A 23,330-nucleotide genomic window follows, 5' to 3' on the forward strand; every position below is an offset into this window, starting at 1 on the left:
CTCCACACTGAACCGTCGTAATGCTCCGTACAGAACCACACCGTTGAACTGTGCTGTAGTCGACCGTGTTCTGAACTCCTGTCGTGAACCCGCTTTCTGAACCGTCTTGACTGCGACACCTCCGCTCTTTATATAGGGTCCCTACTGGCCTTCTAGAACCGGACAGAACGCCGCTCGACGTTTCTAGGTGGTCAGATGACTACAACTCTCGTGACGCTAATGAGCTCTGTTCACGACGGCGATTCTTCCCGAACCCTCTTGTTGACACTCGTCTCGGCCGATCGTCGTAACTCGTCACGGTTGACCGCTCGTCTAGCGCTGGCCTGGGGCGATTTGCGTCGACTGACTACACTCATACCACTACCCCCATCTGTGCCACCACCAGGTTTATAACAATATGACTTTTTGCTTCAAATAATTTTTTGATTATCTGATAATTGGACCTAGTATTCACATACAATATAAGTGTGTTTTTAGCGGCCCCCGAAAGGGGAAAAGACGCTATTAGTTGTGTGTGACCTGTCTGTCCGTCTGTCCATCTGTCCGTCCCTTTTAGATCTCAGAAACTAGAAGAGAAAATGAAAATCGGACATCATAATATTTTAGACCATTCAAAGTTATGATGCAATGGCTATTTTTTTTTCTTTTCTGAAAGCGAAAAATCTAATTTTTCAAATCAATTATGCAAGCAAAAACACACCATTTTTACAACTATATATTTTTAATAGTTACAAACACAGGTGGCTTTTTGTTAAGGATGCACACAGTACACTATTCTTGCAAATGGTTTTAGATTTTTGATTTAAAAAAAAATATATTTTTACAATTTTATTGCTAAGTTATGTATTTTCTGTCATACTAATTACTACATTTACAAAAAAAAAATGTTGAACTTTTTTTAAAGAGAAAAAAATCTATTTACTATGCAAATAAGTTAGACATAATTAAAACAACAATTAATACGTAGTTTTTCATATTATCACGTGGCTGCAGTGCATTTACACACATATGAAACACAAAACTAAAGGAATTTTTTAAATTATTTTTTTTACGGAAATGTTTTTTTCTTGAGGTTTGAATAAGAGATTGACCCTTTACAAAGCAAAAAGATCAATTAGATACTCATTATAAGACATCAGTTAGCCAGGTTCACATCTAACTTCACATTAACTTTACTTATCCCGGGTCTGCTGGACATTTGGGGCACCACATGCGATTTGTCAACCTTTTTTCTCCATTCTTCTCTGTCATTTGCCTTTTAGAATTTCATTATGATATTCTTTCTGAAAATATTGTAACCTGCCTTTTTACCTGCCTGGGTGGACCACTTTGGGGGCAGATTTTAAGTTTGTGTTTCCACACAAACTGTCTTTGTAACCTTGTTTTTTAAATCTAAAGATATTCTGTTGTTCATTTTGTATTTCTTTTCATTTCATTTATCTATATTTTATTTCTAAATATTTTTTAAAGATTAAAACATAAGACAGATTTAGTTACTCTAGAATCTAGAGCATTATATACAGTATTCTATACAATGCTTTGGTGAAGTACCAAATAGTGAAGTCATTCTCTACTTTGAAAACGCCAGACTTAACTTCTAAGTCAGTGATAGTACGCATGTTTCAAAGCTACATAATAGAACTTGTATTGTATTTTTTTCGGGAAATTCCAGCTTTGCGTTTACGAGTTTTTCGGGAATATCAAAATCAATGCGCACTTCTCGTTTAGTAGCGGTATTTCAAATCAGCTCAAACATCATGCACTATATTGAAACGTTTATAAACGCTAAATTTTAAATTTGCGTCACTACGACTCTATTTTGAAAATTGATGAATACGCGCCACGCTGTTGTGATAGACCTATATTTTTATATTCAAGGTAAACATCTGTTAATTCTAGGTTATACCAAGTCTAAAAAAATAGATCTAGATCTAGGTGTCACGTGCTATCTAGATATATCTAGTTCTATATAGATGTTGATCTAAAATAGATCTAGTTAACCAGACTAGACCTATATAGAACTATATCGTATATTACATAATAGTACTAGATCAAGAAGACTTAATTACTAAATTAGGCCTAGAACTCGATTACTTCTGGCACTTAGATCTAGATCTAAATCATTTGCATTGCAAACGTGGCCTTGATGCAACTAGATTTATAATCTGCACTAAATAGATTTAAATAAATAGACCTGTTTTTTTATTTGATGACTAATATAGTCATTACGTTAAACATTGAGTTAAACACAAGCTAAATATTATCTATAATAATCTAAATCAATATAGATGTAAATTTATTGCTGTATTTTATCAGATAAAATAAGAAACTAGAAAAATGTGTGTCCTTGCTTGGCGGTCAACTTTCTTGATAGGAGGCTAATACTCCATGTCTACATTTATAAAACGGACATGTTCGCCGGATGGAGGACAACCGCATCCCGAAAGTCATTCTTTTCGGGCTACTCGCGTCTGGCTCTAGAAAAACTGGTCGCCCCCACTCCCGTCACGTGGGTTAATAAAATGGGACCTCAAAACAGTGAACACTGATACTGACTTTGGGAAGTCATATCCTAAGACCGCACTACGTGGGGAGCGATGGGGACTAAGAAAGCTAAAGACAGCGAAAAAAACCTGGGCCTCAGCTCTGGAAGAAAAGCGTGCCATACCACTCCTCTATGAACAAAGTGAAAGCCGCCTGAACCTGCAATATATGTGGACGGAAGTGTCTTTCCAAAATAGGGCTCCACCAGTCACATGAAAAAGTGCTCCTCAAGGTGAACCATAGTCGTTCTATAAAATTAACCACAGTCGTTCTACAAGAGGAACCATAGTCGTTCTATGAAATTAACCACAGTCGTTCTACAAGATGAACCATAGTCGTTCTACAAGATGAACCATAGTCGTTCTACGAGATGAACCATAGTCGTTCTACAAGATGAACCATAGTCGTTCTATGAAATTAACCACAGTCGTTCTACGAGATGAACCATAGTCGTTCTATGAAATTAACCACAGTCGTTCTACAAGATGAACCATAGTCGTTCTACAAGATGAACCATAGTCGTTCTACGAGATGAACCATAGTCGTTCTACAAGATGAACCATAGTCGTTCTATGAAATTAACCACAGTCGTTCTACGAGATGAACCATAGTCGTTCTATGAAATTAACCACAGTCGTTCTACAAGATGAACCATAGTCGTTCTACAAGATGAACCATAGTCGTTCTACGAGATGAACCATAGTCGTTCTACAAGATGAACCATAGTCATTCTACAAGATGAACCATAGTCGTTCTACAAGATGAACCATAGTCGTTCTACGAGATGAACCATAGTTGTTCTACAGATGAACCATAGTTGTTCTACAAGATGAACCACAGTCGCTCTACAAGATAAACCATAGTCGTTCTACAAGATGAACCATAGTCGTTCTACAAGATGAACCACAGTTGTTCTACAAGATGAACCACAGTCGCTCTACAAGATGAACCACAGTCGTTCTCCGAGATGAACCATAGTCGTTCTACAAGATGAAGCATAGTCGTTCTACGAGATGAACCATAGTCGTTCTACAAGATGAACCATAGTCTACGAGATGAACCACAGTCGTTCTACAAGATGAACCACAGTCGCTCTACAAGATGAACCACAGTCGTTCTCCGAGATGAACCATAGTCGTTCAACAAGATGAACCATAGTCTACGAGATGAACCACAGTCGTTCTACAAGATGAACCACAGTCGCTCTACAAGATGAACCACAGTCGTTCTCCGAGATGAACCATAGTCGTTCTACAAGATGAACCATAGTCGTTCTACGAGATGAACCATAGTCGTTCTACAAGATGAACCATAGTCGTTCTACAAGATGAACCATAGTCTACGAGATGAACCACAGTCGTTCTACAAGATGAACCATAGTCGTTCTACAAGATGAACCACAGTCTACGAGATGAACCATAGTAGTTCTACAAGATGAACCATAGTCTACGAGATGAACCACAGTCTACAAGATGAACCACAGTCTACAAGAGGAACCACAGTCTACAAGATGAACCACAGTCTACGAGATGAACCACAGTCTACAAGATGAACCACAGTCTACGAGATGAACCATAGTCGTTCTACAAGATGAACCATAGTCGTTCTACAAGATGAACCATAGTCTACGAGATGAACCATAGTCTACGAGATGAATCATAGTCGTTCTACAAGATGAACCATAGTCGTTCTACAAGATGAACCACAGTCTACGAGATGAACCATAGTCGTTCTACGAGATGAACCACAGTCTACAAGATGAACCATGTTCTATAAAATTTACCACAGTCTACAAGATGAACCATGTTCTATAAAATTTACCACAGTCGTTCTACAAGAGGAACCATAGTCGTTCTACGAGATAAACCACAGTCGTTCTACAAGATGAACCACAGTCGTTATACGAGATGAACCATAGTCGTTCTACAAGATGAACCATAGTTGTTCTATAATATGAACCACAGTCGCTCTACAAGATGAGTCGTTCTACGAGATGAACCATAGTCGTTCTACAAGATGAACCATAGTCGTTCTACAAGATGAACCATAGTCGTTCTACGAGATGAACCATAGTTGTTCTACAGATGAACCATAGTTGTCGTTCTACAAGATGAACCATAGTCTACGAGATGAACCACAGTCGTTCTACAAGATGAACCACAGTCGCTCTACAAGATGAACCACAGTCGTTCTCCGAGATGAACCATAGTCGTTCTACAAGATGAACCATAGTCTACGAGATGAACCACAGTCGTTCTACAAGATGAACCACAGTCGCTCTACAAGAGGAACCACAGTCTACAAGATGAACCACAGTCTACGAGATGAACCACAGTCTACAAGATGAACCACAGTCTACGAGATGAATCATAGTCGTTCTACAAGATGAACCATAGTCGTTCTACAAGATGAACCATAGTCTACGAGATTAACCATAGTCGTTCTACGAGATGAACCACAGTCTACAAGATGAACCATAGTCGTTCTATAAAATTTACCACAGTCGTTCTACAAGAGGAACCATAGTCGTTCTACGAGATAAACCACAGTCGTTCTACAAGATGAACCACAGTCGTTATACGAGATGAACCATAGTCGTTCTACAAGATGAACCATAGTTGTTCTACAATATGAACCACAGTCGCTCTACAAGATGAGTCGTTCTACGAGATGAACCATAGTCGTTCTACAAGATGAACCATAGTCGTTCTACAAGATGAACCAAAGTCGTTCTACGAGATGAACCATAGTTGTTCTACAGATGAACCATAGTTGTTCTACAAGATGAACCACAGTCGCTCTACAAGATAAACCATAGTCGTTCTACAAGATGAACCATAGTCGTTCTACAAGATGAACCACAGTTGTTCTACAAGATGAACCACAGTCGCTCTACAAGATGAACCACAGTCGTTCTCCGAGATGAACCATAGTCGTTCTACAAGATGAACCAGAGTCTACGAGATGAACCACAGTCGTTCTACAAGATGAACCACAGTCGCTCTACAAGATGAACCACAGTCGTTCTCCGAGATGAACCATAGTCGTTCTACAAGATGAACCATAGTCGTTCTACGAGATGAACCATAGTCGTTCTACAAGATGAACCATACTCGTTCTACAAGATGAACCATAGTCTACGAGATGTACCATAGTCGTTCTACAAGATGAACCACAGTCTACGAGATGAATCATAGTAGCTCTACAAGATGAACCATAGTCTACGAGATGAACCACAGTCTACAAGATGAACCACAGTCTACAAGATAAACCACAGTCTACAAGATGAACCACAATCCACAAGATGAACCACAATCTACAAGATGAACCACAGTCTACGAGATGAACCACAGTCTACGAGATGAACCACAGTCTACAAGAGGAACCACAGTCTACAAGATGAACCACAGTCTACAAGATGAACCACAGTCTACGAGATGAACCACAGTCTACGAGATGAACCACAGTCTACAAGATGAACCACAGTCTACGAGATGAACCACAGTCTTTCTACAAGATGAACCACAGTCTACGAGATGAACCACAGTCTACAAGATGAACCACAGTCTACAAGTTGAACCACAGTCTACGAGATGAACCACAGTCTACAAGATAAACCACAGTCTACAAGATGAACCATAGTCGTTCTACAAGATGAACCATAGTCGTTCTACAAGATGAACCATAGTCTACGAGATGAACCATAGTCGTTCTACAAGATGAACCACAGTCTACGAGATGAACCATAGTAGTTCTACACGATGAACCATAGTCTACGAAATGAACCACAGTCTTCAAGATGAACCACAGTCTACAAGAGGAACCACAGTCTACAAGATGAACCACAGTCTACAAGATGAACCACAGTCTACGAGATGAACCACAGTCTACAAGATGAACCAGAGTATACGAGATGAACCATAGTCGTTCTACAAGATGAACCATAGTCGTTCTACAAGATGAACCATAGTCTACGAGATGAACCATAGTCGTTCTACAAGATGAACCATAGTCGTTCTACAAGATGAACCACAGTCTACGAGATGAACCATAGTAGTTCTACAAGATGAACCATAGTCTACGAGATGAACCACAGTCTACAAGATGAACCACAGTCTACAAGAGGAACCACAGTCTACAAGATGAACCACAGTCTACAAAATGAACCACAGTCTACGAGATGAACCACAGTCCACGAGATGAACAACAGTCTACAAGATGAACCACAGTCTACGAGATGAACCACAGTCTACAAGATGAACCACAGTCTACAAGATGAACCACAGTCTACAAGATGAACCACAGTCTACAAGATGAACCACAGTCTACAAGATGAACCACAGTCTACGAGATGAACCACAGTCTACGAGATGAACCACAGTCTACAAGATGAACCACAGTCTTTCTACAAGATGAACCACAGTCTTTCTACAAGATGAACCACAGTCTACAAGATGAACCACAGTCTACGAGATGAACCACAGTCTACAAGATGAACCACAGTCTTTCTACAAGATGAACCACAGTCTTTCTACGAGATGAACCACAGTCTACAAGATGAACCACAGTCTACAAGATGAACCACAGTCTACAAGATGAACCACAGTCTACAAGATGAACCACAGTCTACAAGATGAACCACAGTCTACGAGATGAACCATAGTCGTTCTACAAGATGAACCATAGTCGTTCTACAAGATGAACCATAGTCGTTCTACGAGATGAACCATAGTCGTTCTACAAGATGAACCATAGTCGTTCTACAAGATGAACCACAGTCTACGAGATGAACCATAGTAGTTCTACAAGATGAACCATAGTCTACGAGATGAACCACAGTCTACAAGATGAACCACAGTCTACAAGAGGAACCACAGTCTACAAGATGAACCACAGTCTACAAGATGAACCACAGTCTACGAGATGAACCACAGTCTACAAGATGAACCACAGTCTACGAGATGAACCACAGTCTACAAGATGAACCACAGTCTACAAGATGAACCACAGTCTACGAGATGAACCACAGTCTACAAGAGGAACCACAGTCTACAAGAGGAACCACAGTCTACAAGATGAACCACAGTCTACAAGATGAACCACAGTCTACGAGATGAACCACAGTCTACAAGATGAACCACAGTCTTTCTTCAAGATGAACCACAGTCTACGAGATGAACCACAGTCTTTCTACAAGATGAACCATAGTCTACAAGATGAACCACAGTCTACAAGATGAACCACAGTCTACAAGATGAACCACAGTCCACAAGATGAACCACAGTCTACGAGATGAACCACAGTCTACGAGATGAACCATAGTCGTTGTACAAGATGAACCACAGTCTACGAGATGAACCACAGTCTACAAGATGAACCACAGTCCACAAGAGGAACCCAAGTCTACAAGAGGAACCACAGTCTACAAGATGAACCACAGTCTACGAGATGAACCACAGTCTACGAGATGAACCATAGTCGTTCTACAAGATGAACCACAGTCTACGAGATGAACCACAGTCTACAAGATGAACCACAGTCTACAAGATGAACCACAGTATACAAGATGAACCACAGTCTACAAGAGGAACCCTAGTCGATACGACTGAAGAAGGCCAACAACAAAAAACATGGAACAACATCGATACCGGGGTCTATAAAGACTAGCGTGTCGAAGCTGTCCATAAAGTAACCTACAAAGAATGCTATGACTTACTGTATGTTTCTAGATCAATATTTTTATCATACTTTTATCATTCTATATTTTTTTTAGAGTTACATTACATGTCTTGAATCTTCTTTCATAATTGAACATTCTCACTTCCTAGACCAATCCTTTCATTTGATGTCTATGTTTAGCGGTTTAGCAAGTTTCGAACAGGGGACTATCAAGGGTACTGTCCAGATCACATACCACACGACCAAGCAGCCCCTAAACTAAATTCTGGACGATAAATCGGATGAGAATGCATTGAATGATCTAATTAATCATTCTTTTCGCTCCTTTAGGCCTAGTCTCATTTTTCAAATTAAATTGTCAAACATCTTAAGGCAAACTTTGTAAAAAGAATTAGATTTAACTATCCTGAACCAGGGGTGTTCGTAGGATCAATTTTTTACTCATGGTTGAGCTTTATTTTTTAATATGTTCTTAGTTTGATATTATTCGGTATTAATGGATGTCTCTGGTCAACTAGGTATATGTTAATATAGGGCCTACAGTAGTTCAAAACTACAGTACTTTTAAAATGTGGTGGCCAACCTGTTTTTAGCCGGGGAGACATAAACTTTCTACACCTTTGTTACTGACCGCATCAATAACACAATGGCTGTGTCCAATGAAGATGAGTCTCTGGATTAATTTTGCTCTTTGGGAAAGGGTTACTAGGGCCGGATAGCAACGACCGCGGGTGGTAGTTTGGACATCACTGCGGTCTGTTTCAATTTTCTCTGACGTCATGTTCGTCGTCCCCTTCATGAGAGCAATGTCGTACAGCGATACAGCATTGAACCCAAGGAAATGTACGTCAGACATACACACTGATACTCGTAGGAATAAAAACACAGGCAAGAAATGCTTCAGTAGGAACAAAGTAAATACCGCTAAGTAATCACCAGCGTGTCCTCGTTCCCTTCACATAGTCTTCTCCAAAACTACAACGAAGAGTCATAAACAATTCAGGCTTCCAAGTGTTCCATGTGTCATCTTTATAATAAGAGAATTGTACAATGTATAAATATCTTTATAATAAGAGAATTGTACAATGTATAAATATCTTTATAATAAGAGAATTGTACAATGTATAAATATCTTTATAATAAGAGAATTGTTTAATGTATAAATATCTTTATAATAAGAGAATTGTACAATGTATAAATATCTTTATAATAAGAGAACTGTACAATGTATAAATATCTTTATAATAAGAGAACTGTACAATGTATAAATATCTTTATAATAAGAGAACTGTACACTGTATAAATATCTTTATAATAAGAGAATTGTACAATGTATAAATATCTTTATAATAAGAGAACTGTACAATGTATAAATATCTTTATAATAAGAGAACTGTACAATGTATAAATATCTTTATAATAAGAGAACTGTACAATGTATAAGTATCTTTATAATAAGAGAATTGTACAATGTAACGATTAGCAAGAGTAAAGTACAAAAAAAAATAAATGATTGATAGAGAGGCCTAACTTTTTCTACTATAGAGAACACGTTACACGTAGTGCCAGGATTTTTTACATTTTTTATTTATTTACAAAATGGAGATTGGAATTCGGAAATATTGACCAGCATTGTTCAGGGCTTCATCAACATTCGCATCTTCGAAAAAGTCTTTTAGGGAATAGGAGAGCTGTGCTTCTCCATAATTCCACTGACCATTGAGAAGGCTTTCATTCAGAGGGCAGGCGTGGACCCGGAGCTCTTCGCCCCCGGCCTGTCTGAAGACTCCACAATGTACGTAACCTGAGCATCAGAATCCGTCTGTCTGTCTGTCTGTCTGTCTGGTCAAACTATTTGACACTTTACTTCTCCCACTTTCCATTCTCGGATCAAGAAACAAGCTCACACAATTATTCACTGCCAATGACAACACATGGATCAATCAAAAGATTAAGCAGTAAATTTGTCGTAATTAATCAATATCATTTATATTGAAAATGAACAAAGCTAAGGGGAGATAAGCCTGTGAGAAAAAAATGAGAGCGATTGAACAGTGCTCTGTCAGGAACAAGGGGTGTGTAAAATGTGATTGTGTGTGTATGTTTATTTATTTGTTGTGAGTTGCGTTTTAGCATGTTTTTTTTTTCAAGGGAGGTAATACGTGTAGCCAGTGGTCAGTTTTGTCAGTTTGTATAGCTGACCAGGTCTGGGCCGGGTGTCGGTTGTTATTTTTGGTTCTTCTTTCTAAGGTAAGGAGGTACTCATTGTTCATTCTATGTGTGTTGTTTAATATATTAAGTAATATTGTCGATGCATTGTTATCGTACAGTACTGAATACAGTCTAAACGACCTTGATTGTTAATATGGGACATATTAACCCTTTTCGCTGTCATTCGAGCTGTAATTATCTAATATGTATAACCCACATAGGTTTGTAAATAAATATTAAGTTTTTTAAAAAGCTTATATCTACTCACTCTGTCGGTCAGTCTGGCCAAAAGTTAATCTCGGATTAAGCTGAAATTTTGCACAATTATTTCTTTGACCTGATAACACAAGAATCAATAAAAAACAACAACATTTCATTAACTATTGGTAATTATTTTGTCTAGTATATTGAACAAGGGAAAGAAATCATACTTTAACGATGAGTTAACTAAATCCCTTGCTTACTCATGAATCCTTGGTGAACATTTTATTTTTGTGCATTCAAAAATGATCACGTAAACATTCACCAAGATACACTCCTCTTCCCTCCCGCTTTCCCAACTGGTCTTGACAAGTGATAGAATCATTGCGCACCGAGAAAGCTAAAAGCTAAAAAATACATTTGGTAAAAATATGTCTAATGGCACAGATTTATTATGTCTATATCTGTATTTGGTATAATGACTTCATTGATCCAATCTAATGGATACGATGACACTTATTATAAACGTTGTTTTTCTTGTTACTTCTTTGTTGAGTGTGCTAGAAGTAGTGCAGGAGATTTGAAATCTGTTGAGTGTGCTAGAAGTAGTGCAGGAGATTCGAAATCTGTTGAGTGTGCTAGAAGTAGTGCAGGAGATTTGAAATCTGTTGAGTGTGCTAGAAGTAGTGCAGGATATTCGAAATCTGTTGAGTGTGCTAGAAGTAGTGCAGGAGATTTGAAATCTGTTGAGTGTGCTAGAAGTAGTGCAGGATATTCGAAATCTGTTGAGTGTGCTAGAAGTAGTGCAGGATATTTGAAATCTGTTGAGTGTGCTAGAAGTAGTGCAGGATATTTGAAATCTGTTGAGTGTGCTAGAAGTAGTGCAGGATATTTGAAATCTGTTGAGTGTGCTAGAAGTAGTGCAGGAGATTTGAAATCTGTTGAGTGTGCTAGAAGTAGTGCAGGAGATTTGAAATCTGTTGAGTGTGCTAGAATTAGTGCAGGATATTTGAAATCTGTTGAGTGTGCTAGATGTAGTGCAGGGAATTTGAAATCTGTTGAGTGTGCTAGAAATAGTGCAGGAGATTTGAAATCTGTTGAGTGTGCTAGAAGTAGTGCAGGATATTTGAAATCTGTTGAGTGTGCTAGAAGTAGTGCAGGAGATTTGAAATCTGTTGAGTGTGCTAGAAGTAGTGCAGGAGATTTGAAATCTGTTGAGTGTGCTAGAAGTAGTGCAGGAGATTCGAAATCTGTTGAGTGTGCTAGAAGTAGTGCAGGATATTTGAAATCTGTTGAGTGTGCTAGAAGTAGTGCAGGAGATTTGAAATCTGTTGAGTGTGCTAGAAGTAGTGCAGGATATTTGAAATCTGTTGAGTGTGCTAGAAGTAGTGCAGGAGATTTGAAATCTGTTGAGTGTGCTAGAAGTAGTGCAGGAGATTCGAAATCTGTGGCATCTCCATTATGTTGAATACAAAATGAGAATCATACCCTAATCACACACAACTCATCTGCACCTGTTATAATTGAAATGACCAGTAACTCATGACCTTGTACATTTAGTATCACATTCTAAGATACTTTCACACTCTCAATTATCGACTGTTAGGGGCATTGTAATTACACCCCACTAACTAAACCAAGTTGTTTACATTCCATAACCCCCCCCCCAAATCCCAAAGCGCAAAGTGAGAAGAATCAAGGACAGTTAACTCAATATAATATTTTTTTTTTACAATACCGCAATAAGTCAGTCAATAGAATAAGTCAGAACTTCAAGGAACCTGGAACCAGCCAGGAACCTGCAGCTTATCTCAAAATTGATTTTAACGACTTTCCTAGAAATGTAACAGTTGATGTATATCGCTGACAAAAGAATTCATTTCTCGTTGGTGTTTATCAGTTTTCAATTCAAAATTAAATTTAAATTTGACTAGAAATTTAGATGTCCCAATCGAACATCGGTTTTGAGAAGAACAATCGCTTTCGGGAATTTCCGAATGTATGACTTTTATTGATTCAAGAGTTTAATAAAGTAATGTTCAGGAAAATTTTGCGCATCGTCTATAGTCTATACGTAAATGCTTATCATTGGAATATTATAAAGTGTACTAGATCTATACATTTTCTTAACCAGGATTCTTTCTCGGAGAGAAGAGGGGGGGGGTGGTTAGGTAAAAAAAGTTTCATTTTTAAAAATCTACCATTCAATAATTTTAAAGGAAAAAAGCAATCGCTCTATAAGTTGCATAAAGGAGGCTTTAAAAAAAATATTTTTGTTTTCTTGTTTAAAAGTATTTTTACGTTTAACTTGTTTTTTAATGTCTTACAAATCTTTTAGCTCGATGTCTGTCATGTACATAATGCACATAATGTTTGTTAACAGCTCTCTAGGAATTAAATTAGTGTTATCATAATGATAGGGAAGCACACTATCATATTTTAGCAATATTGTCTCCAGCTTAGAGAGTCCATATGTCTTAGCAAGCAGCATTTCTGACATTCACGCGTCCTGCAGGAAAAAGATAATTGGTCTGTTTGTTTTATTTTCAGGTCATTCTCTTTGAATGCAGAGAGAAGATCAGAGAACAAAAGAACTAAACACACAGGCTCATCAGCTGTAACATGCCGCGCACTAGTTCGTATCAGCAATATATTTTCAATTTCAACACTAAGTGTTCCAATCTTGCAAAACAGTGTCAGGCTCATAATCACTGTCCCGAGAACGTTAGTTCTTTGGCGCAACATGGAGGACACTTGAATCTGTGCACACGTTTCCCAGACCCCCCTTGCACTGACGTATATGAGACATTGTTCTTCAATGAAGATGATCAAGTTGAGTTTAACGAACAATGGTATACACAGAATCCAATGAACACATTACAAAGTTCAGGGCTCCAAGACTTTGCTTCGTTTAGTGTATCAGCCAGAGCGCCCAATAATAGCAATAATAATAACACCAGTTTCAATTGGAAGACTAATAAGCCGAGGTCTTCTATTGAGAAGTATTATGCAATGATGAACGGTGTCAACCGAAACGTTATTACAACTATGAACATCAAAGAGAATCACCAGAATGATCGTTTTGCAAATATAATTGGATGTCAAACACCTAGTAGCCAGCAGTCTTTAAATAGTAGCCAGCAGCCTTTGAATAGTAATCAGCAGCCTTTAAATAGTAGCCAGCATTCTTTGAATAGTAGCAAACAGTTTACAAATAGTAATCTTGAATATACAAATAATAACCAAAAGTCATTGGTTAGTAGTGAAAAGTATTTGAATAGTAGCAAACAGTCTTTGAATAGTATTCAACAGATAGCAATAGCCCCAAATAAAAGAAAACAAAGGCCCAATGGGACATTATCTACACATCAATCAAAGACAGACGTCTGTGGTCAAAAGCGTACAAGAAATGAGCTTTTGCTGGAACAATTATTACTGACACCACCACTTTCTCATAACATTTTATCATCACTAGAAACTGTAGATAAACAGAACGAATGTGACATGAAAAGAAATCTATCACATTCTCAAAATATAACACAGGGCCTACCTTCGACTCAGACGTATGGAAATCTTGCAGAGGTAGAAGCCGCAGTTGTCTATCATGAAATTGATTTTGTAAAACCTTGCAATCAATCCATGAAATTACCTTTAATTTTGCCACCTGAACAATCAACCGGTTTGTCTTGCCAGGAGAGTCAGGTGGAGCTACTTAAAGACATTTCAAATGAATATAGTTCTGATGAAGAACTTTCAGAAGATACTATCATCATTTTTGATCAAGAATATAGTTTTGAGACGTCAACTAGCGAGTCTTTAGTGCTGGATAGAAATCAACAAGATCTACCTGAAGATGAGCTCAATAGCAGAAATCTCGTCTCCAGGGAAATCTCTCAGCCTGCAGATCGTCTTCCCACTTTGTCATCTATCTCTTTGTCATCGACCGAAACTTCTAAAAGCCCGCCGCAAAACGAAACTAAATCAAAGATAATACAGTTTTCAGTTAATGTTGAATCCAAAAGCCCTGATAATCTAGAGAAAAGCTCCCACAGCCCTTTTAATCTAGACAAAAACTTTGTCAACATAGCTCATATAAATTATGATGAAGACAAAAAGTTTAGTGCTAAAGAAGGTGACCGTCTTTTGAACTCTTGGTGGACCGCCAATAAAGAAAGTTTTCCAGTAGTTTATTCCAATGTAAACAATGACATACATTGTAAAGTGGAAATTGTCGACCCAAGCTTTGTTCCTTCAATGACAATGGTGACTACTTGCAATTCTACCTCAACAGAAATGTATGACACAGCTACTTTATCGGGAGATATAAATGTTTCTGGCACCTCATCGTTACACGTAGGAATGTCCACACAAGCAACAAAATCTGAGGCTATGGTCAAACTTTTTGCTGCAGAGCAAATAGCTGTAACAAAGTCCAGTTCAGTTCATGAAACTACGGCTCTATTACATTCTATCAAAACTGTAGAAGACATTAATGTATCAGGATTAAAAACAAGTGTCTCAAGAAATGTTGTTTCAGGAAGAAAGTATGTATCAGAACCCAAAGCTGCATTAGATCAGACAAAGTTACTAGAATCAAGAATGGCGCCAGACCTAGCAACAGTATCTAGAGAAATCAGGCCAATGTCGGTAGCAGGACTCGTAAATGTATCAAAGTCATCAACCACACCGAACCCCGATTCTATACCATCATCACAAGTTCTACCAAGACAGACAAACCAATCGACTTCTTCGGTAGTCGCACCTTTTCTGGTTTCGACATCTTTTGATTCTGCATCTTTTGAAAATCCTACTTCTAAAACAATCACCCCATCTATACACAACTCCCAAACTGTGCCTACATCGACATCTCTAAGGTTGACTGCTGCAGATAGCGTCGCAACAAGACCTACAGCTATTAAGAAGTTCACATCTTTAGTAAAAAACAAACCTAAACCAATAGATAAAAAGATGACCAGATCCTCAACTAGGCAAAATCGACAATGTGCAACATTTAACTATACTGGTCTTGGAAATATTACTCCAGGAAAGTCTAAGGGTATGGTATTTGAGAACATTCTACCAATGACAAGCAGATCAAGGTGTCAAGCTGTACAAACTGACACCTTTGCTGTGAAGCCCACAAGCTTAGCAAGAAATACAGCGGATCATAATAAAACCGTGCCCAGAAGAAAGTCGATGGATGTCAAGGCTGCTAAACTGAAGTCCAGTTGTCTACAAGGTATGCAATTTTGGTTTTCATAAGCAATGCGAACCAAAGTGTTACAGCCCTTAGTTATTTAAAGTTTTATTGTTTTTCTTTACCCTCTTTTTTTTTGGGGTTGTTATTATTTCTTGTATTATATTACATTATATTAATTTTTTCAAATTTGCATTTTTAAACATCGTTTAATAGAACGTCGAAATTGACCAGAATTACAAATCAGCGAATAGACTCTAGATAACTGATATAAATAAAAATATAATTTCAACCCTCTACCAGAAACTATGTTCTAATAAGCCTGATAATAGCTTCAGTCAATTCAATAAAATATTATATTGCCACTTTCATCTTCTAGCAACTACTTACTCCTGCAACTTGTGCTCGTACAAATCCAATGAGCTTCGGAACTTCCGGTGTCATGCTCAGCAGTGTGAGGCCAAGGAAGGGCTCCTCCCTGTTGAAGTGGACAGTTGGCGGTTAAGATGTAGAAGATGCGGCTACATCAGCTCCGGACAGGAAGATCTAACCAATCACTTTATAAAGCACCAGTTTCAGAAGCGCTTTCTGTGCGGCTACTGTGACCAAGAGTTTGACCAGAAAGTCAATGTTGTGGAGCATATTTTGAAGGTGCACCAACAGAGTATCATTTTCTACGACAGAGAGGTGTACGGGCAATTTAGTTCCTAATATGTAGTCTTGACAGTCGGCTTCTACTAGCCTTTCTGCTAACTTGTAGTCATATTGTGTATGTACATGTTCAATATTGTATATGGTTGTTATGTAAAAGTTTTCTGTTTAAAAAACAAGAGTTCATTGTTTGATTCATAAGTACATTTTGAACTTTCAATTTGTTTTCCTTCAAAATTGTTTAGTTGAGCTAGTCACAACCCAGTGTTGCCACACGATTTCTCATAGAATTTGTTTTCCTTCAAAATTGTTTAGTTGAGCTAGTCCCAACCCAGTGTTGCCACACGATTTCTCATAGAATTTGTTTTCCTTCAAAATTGTTTAGTTGAGCTAGTCCCAACCCAGTGTTGCCACACGATTTCTCATAGAATTTGTTTTCCTTCAAAATTGTTTAGTTGAGCTAGTCACAACCCAGTGTTGCCACACGATTTCTCATAGAATTTGTTTTGAAAATGAAAGTCATTAGTTCTCGACGAAAATTGTAAATATTAACTTTGTTTTAAATATTATAGTATAATTTATTCTTTTTTTTAAATCCATAACATTATTACTTTAGGTGATATTTAAATACAATAGATTTTATTTTTAACTCGGAAGTTGGTACCATTAATTTACCAGAGCGATGACCAAATCTCTTTAAACTGGTAGCCATATAAACTCGCGTGTTACCGGACGTATAGTAGTTAAGAAAAAGTCGTTTAGCATTATCGGCAGAAGTTTAAGACGGACCGGATAGAAGCGCTTCAGGCACCGGATGTCCCCTGCCAGCCATAGTTTGTGCATCACTGATAAAACGTGTCCATAATCAGGTTCATACATTGCATAAGGCCTATAATGCAGCAGTCAATCTATTTGGACATTACATGGGTCACACTTTGCAGCAGTCACTCTATCTGGACATTACGTAAGACCTGCAACAGTCAATATGTCTGGACATTAAATAGCTTGAATATAAAAGGTATTGAAACTTTAAAAAAAAAAGATCAACATATGTTATTTTATTATTTCAGGTTGGCAAACGGTAGATTGATTAGTTCGAAAGTTTATTCTGTCCTATTTTGTTTCGTATTTCTACTTAAAATTTTCATATAAAATATTTGCAGTGACGTATTGATTAGCTTGAAACAAGTTTCAATGTCGACTATTATCCTTCCATTTATGTTTTATTGTGTCGACTCGTACATCTAGCACACACTATCTGCATGGGAAAAGTAAAAAAAAATCATTTATTTCAAGCTAAAATTTCACACAAGATACTTAGATGATAGAGACTTACGGGAATGTCGTAGGTTCATTCCCAATTCTGGATATTTTTATTACAAAGCTTATATCAACTCACTCTGTCTGACTGGACACGTTATTTCACTCATTGGAATAGACAAGACATGAATCAAGTTTTAAAAATAACCCATTAGTCAATTAACTACTGTTAATTAATTCATCGTCCCCTTAGATAATTATATAAAAGAAAGGTATAAGTGTTGAATCTGCTTACAAGAATACTTATGATATACCAAGGTATGGGACTGTGTGAGATATGACTGCCTGCTCGTGTACTATGTGTTGTGGGATTTGGCTGTGGGGTCCTGGGTTTGAATCCTGGTGAAGATTGGGATTTTTTATTTCGGGATCTTTGGGGTGCCTTTGAGTCCATCCAGCTCTTATGGGTACCTGGTGTTAGTTGGGGGGAAAAAAGGTGATCGGTCGTTGTGCTGGTCACATGACACCCTCGTTAACAGTGGGCCACGGAAGCAGATGACCTTTACATCATCAGCCCTATAGATCGCAACAACACCCGACCTAGTGTCGCTCCAGATCCATAATCCAGGCCTCAAGTACCACATAGTGCGGCTCTTTTAGCTTGACTTGGTCCGAACTCCAGACTCCCCTAACTCTGTTGTCGCTTCAAGCTGAAGAGGGCTTCATTCTTCATCAACAGTGTCTTCTAATCGTATGTTGAATAGTGCTGTGGTGCGTATCATAAGTGTCGAAGCATGTCAGAGTTAAAACGATAAAAGTTACAACTTTTGAAGGTGTGTAACTGTGTAAATATTTTGTCACAACACAATTGTTCGTTAAGCTGATTGTTCATTAAAGCTTTAAACACAAATGAGAAAAATAGTGGTCTTGGAGACAGTCGCGTCAGTGAGGGTGTCCGGAAATTTAGACGCTGGAATTTTAGGCACCAGTTATTTAGGCACCTGGAAATTTAGGCACCGATAAATTGGGCACTTTTTGACAAGGCGGAAAATTAGGCACCGGAAATTTAGGCACCGGAAATTTAGGCACTCTTTAATAGCGATCTTTATTTTGAAGATAATTAAAAAATTGTAACATATATTTTATCCTTAGGCTATGGGCTATTGGTAATATTATGAAATATACCAACTATAACTATTTTAACTGCCTTTCAGGGTACAAAAAAAAAAAAGCTTACAAAACGGAAATAAGGACTATCATGAGAATGCGAGAAAAAAAATGGCTTTGGAAAAGGAATCATATAAATGAGGTTTATCTTTGAGTTGAAAGATAAATGAGGAATGCAGTATTTCGCGGGGGTACGCAGTCATAGCTTCGACACACAGGCATAACCATCGTCCGCCGGTGGTCGATTTAGATTTTCTTTTCGCCGTCTACGACTGTCTTCGGCAGAGGAATTTCTTGTGGTTAGGTGTTCAACTAAACCTGAGCAAAGATTAAAGTGGTTGTGTGGATGGGATTAGAGAGGGGTGGTGATGGTATTAGAGCAAAGATAGTAGCAAATAAAAACGCTTTTTTTTCACTTCGCTGTTTGTCTGGCGCGGCTGCACGCTGGCAATCCCTAACTGACTTTTCATGTTTGTATAACTGATATTTTTTTTTACAAGTCTTTACACAGCTATACACAAGTTGTTTTGTTTTACTACAAGGCTGTTACTTAGCTTCCTGGGATTTTGTTTGAACAAATGAATATCTTCTTATTATTTTCCATCCGCACTATCAAGTTAGAGAGTGCGACAGATAATTAGTTAGAATTCTATATAAAGTTTGTCTTTTATAGATGTATACTGGGGGCTAGTATGTCGTTTGGTCTTTTCGATAAAGGTTGCAGCTTTGAGAACCTGAGAAGAAATATTGAATGGAAATCTCGAACATTTCAAAGAATTTACAAAATTAAAAAGCATTAAATCATCTTCTCCCTGGACCAAAAGATCTGAACTAGGAACTTGTCTCTAAGCAGGCTATAATAGTATACAAGAATGAAAGATGCCTGATACAAAAACTATAATAATAGAAAAGGAAAACTCTAAATCCATACCGATGCTGCCTTACCCAAACATGGGAAGGACTTAGGGAGTAAACCCTAAGGAACAAGCAAAATATTTATTTAAAAAAAACTGATTCAAGGGAAGAACTCCGCACTTACAACTATATATCTCAATAATATAGAAACTATTTCCTTTTAAAACATAAAACAAAAATATTTAATTAAATTAAATTAAATTGATTCATTTAATAAAATGCTCTGAAAGACACAAAGATAAAGGCACATTCCTCATCCCATATGCTAGGACAAATTTGTACAAATACTCCTTCTACCCTAGTGCTATTAGAGCATGGAATGGGTTGCCTGAGCTAGCCAGGAAAACCAATGAATTGGCAGAATTTAAGTCATTGGTTAATATGCATGACTGAATGCATGACGCGTAGGACGTAATCATCTTCTTTTTTGAAGTAACGTGTATATTATATAAGATAAGATGTTTTGTTAAGTTTAAAGTTTCAACTTGATCCCAGAATGGGTGTGGGAGAAATCGGGTGTACAATTATAAAAGGGGATGCAACCCTATATAGTTAGCCATATATGTAAATGCTGAGGGATTAATTTCCCTTGTTGATGTTAAAAATATTTACCAGTAATTCGTTGACTAAATGGTACATTGTGTTTTATTGATTATTGTCTATGCCAATGAATAATTGTGCAATGTTTTAGCTTGATCCGAAAATGAATGTTAGAGAAATAACGCTGGAACTGCGGGTCACTTCAGGGACAACCCGCTGCAAAGTTTCTCTGGCCATGGCTCGCACTGTCCAGTATTGTGACGCAACTATCTTCGCTGCGGTCAAGCCGGCACCTTCGACACGGTCAAGCCCCAGTGTTATCTACCCCTTTCTCTATCTCGAAACACCTGCTCGAGGAGACAAAGAAACGCTAGCGGGCGAGTTTTTCAAGTCCCATGGTCTCTAAATTCACAAGTTGACGCAATGTCTATTGCTGATCGGTGTTTATGTTGGATCAGAAGAGTTGTCACCCTTTTCCTTTTGATCCTCATTGTTTGCTTCCAGTTCCAGCCCCACCTCCGTTAGTTTCTGACACAGTGCGTTCCCTTCTAAGCACTGAAGCTGAGCCACCTCTCTCCTGTCTCTGCCCTTGAAACTATTTCCCTCCTCCGAGGATTGCTGGTCTGTAACCTAGCAGAATGACTTGACTTGCTTGTGATTGTATCCATTTCGGTTACGTACTTGTGTCATTTATCTATTTCAAATTCACCTAGACTAATGTATGTAGGTTTTCTTTTTATGTTATTGTATGATCATTAAGAATAGACCTAGTTTTATATATATTATATAGGAGCGGTTAAACATGTTATTAATCCTACTCAAACACATTGGCTTGACGAGACTTTTATTAAGGGACTTGACATTTGTAAAATATCATAAGTCCTTAGTTTATCTTGATCTAGCATCAACATTTATACTTGTCAGTGGCCAATATATATATTGTACTAATTGAATCAAATGTATTTGTACAAATGAAATCTAGACTAAACCGTATTCACAAATATATTTTGCAATTTAGCACTTTAGAATCTTTCTCTTATTAACTACCTCTTACCAAAAACCTTAAAAACATTATTAAATATTTAATTCCTTGGCAGGGAATTATGAAAACAATTTAATTCATTACACTTAGGATTATTTATCTAGTTTTAAAGTTACCTAAATAACTTCTGGCCTTCACGTGTGGTTCAGATACTGAGCCCGGCGGAACCGTTATCACTGATAGAAAAAGGGGCAAATGCGAGCAACTTGCGCCTAAACCAGTAAGCTTCGGGCTGGAGGGGCTTATTAATCTTGGTTAGCTACCCATCTTGGAGAAGGAAAACTCTGAATCCAAAACCTCCGCTGCCTTGCGGCTATACCCAAACACGGGAAAGGCTTCGGGAGATAACCCTGAGGAAAAATCAGGAGCTGGTGACCCTTAGGCAGATTGTGGCACACCGTGCTACAGCCAGGCAGAGGAAACCGAAATTCACAATGTACATGTTTGAAAAATGAAAGATCTACAATAAACAGTTGACAGAATTTGTTCCGCTGCTAGTAGGCCTATGTGTATGAGTTTTTAATAGCTAGTAGTGCAGTGTGTGTGTGTGTATCGAAGGACTTGCTTATCTCAAATTCATTACACTTATTAGCCGTCCATTGGAAAGTGTTATAGACCTGCACTGCTTCTTGGCCGATCACATGCAATAATGTCATAGACTGTACTTCTCTGCTTTTTGTATCCAGATCACTTGCTATCGTATAGATCTGAAAGGATTGCTTGAACCTTTTCAATTTTCTGTTACGTTGTCATTTAAGCCCCCACTATGTGAGTACTGTGACTCTCGTCTCACTGTGGAACATATCCTCATTGATTGCCCCAGATACCAGGATATTAGGGGAACATTTTTTAGAGCACACAACTTAAAAACACTGTTCGATAGTGTCGATCATGGGAAGGTACTGGGCTTGTCCGGAGGTGGGTTTGTCTACGAAGATTTGATTTGTAAAATTATGACCATATAATATTTACAAAAGACTTTTACTAAATTATTAAATTTTTACTAACTTTACTATTTAAATAATAATTAGAACTTGCTTTTAATGATTTAACTGTATGGAATTTAGCTCTGGTGATATGAAGGGAGCGTAATCCTTGAAGGATTACGGGCACGACATGGCCTAAATTGTGCCGATGTGCCAAAAACTCAAAACTCAAACTCTTACACACTTTCTTTGCTGTTCACTCAACCATGTACAATGAAGGTCAATCAGGGGCGGACTGGCTATATGGGCAAACGGGCAAATGCCCGGTGGGCCGGTACCAAATGGGCCGGTCTGGTCGCGACCAAAGAAAAAAAAATTCAATGCAGACAATTTAAAAAAAAAAAGTGACAGCCACAAGACACAAAGGCCCGAAAACTTTTTTTTAAATTCTTATTACAATTAATTTTATTTGAAATTCAACAAGAATTTTAAAAAATACACTATACACTGTACGTATTATCATTTGCAAAACGTTAGACCGTACTTTCTGCTAGGCACGAGCGGCTTTGATGTCTTCGAGGTTGTGTTTGGCCTAATCATTTTGCTGGTCGGCAATGGCCTTTGATACTCTCCCATTTTTTTTTTTGCTCCTTCCCTCCCCCGTCTTTTAATGGTTCCAATGAAATTTAACCAAAAAGAGGGATGAGAGAGGTTAAGTTAGAAAACATTGCTATAACGCAGCAAAAGAAAAATAATAATAAAAAAGATAGGCGCGACAATTAGCTCTTTAACAATAATTAATAGAAATTAACTTTAACACATACACAAAGCCAAGAAATTGCAAACCATCCAACTAATTCACAGCTCAATATTGGTATAAAGCTCTACTTTCTGCGATTTGGAAAGAAAAAGTTTCATTTTGTTTATTTTTAATAACATAGATCTAAAATACTACACTTAAGGCATACAAAAAAAAAATTAATTAAAAAATAAATCT

At 37.8% G+C, this 23,330-nt stretch overlaps 1 protein-coding gene across 2 annotated transcripts; it reads left to right on the forward strand.

The window, feature by feature from the left end:
* Positions 1–1,811: 1,811 nt before the first annotated feature.
* Positions 1,812–16,656, forward strand: LOC106071871 (general transcriptional corepressor trfA-like). 2 transcript variants are annotated; one of them, XM_013232089.2, is made up of 3 exons: positions 1,812–1,878; positions 13,186–15,874; positions 16,212–16,656. In XM_013232089.2, the coding sequence occupies exons 2-3, from the start codon at positions 13,258–13,260 to the stop codon at positions 16,541–16,543; spliced, it is 2,949 nt and encodes a 982-aa protein (XP_013087543.2). In that variant the 5' UTR covers positions 1,812–1,878; positions 13,186–13,257; the 3' UTR covers positions 16,544–16,656. The 2 variants fall into 2 exon arrangements, with proteins under 2 accessions (XP_013087543.2, XP_013087542.2); XM_013232088.2 differs by lacking the exon at positions 1,812–1,878 and adding an exon at positions 10,354–10,473.
* The last annotated feature ends 6,674 nt before the right edge of the window (positions 16,657–23,330 follow it).

Source organism: Biomphalaria glabrata, chromosome 4 (assembly GCF_947242115.1).
Source record: "Biomphalaria glabrata chromosome 4, xgBioGlab47.1, whole genome shotgun sequence".
NCBI lineage: Eukaryota > Metazoa > Mollusca > Gastropoda > Planorbidae > Biomphalaria > Biomphalaria glabrata.

What these genes read in the sequence shown, in the direction of transcription:
- LOC106071871 (XM_013232089.2), top strand. Translation starts at nt 13,258, where the DNA reads ATGCCGCGCACTAGTTCGTATCAGCAATATATTTTCAATTTCAACACT. An exon ending in GAAGTCCAGTTGTCTACAAG is followed by an intron (nt 15,875 to 16,211) that starts GTATGCAATTTT and finishes TTCATCTTCTAG; the next exon opens with CAACTACTTACTCCTGCAAC.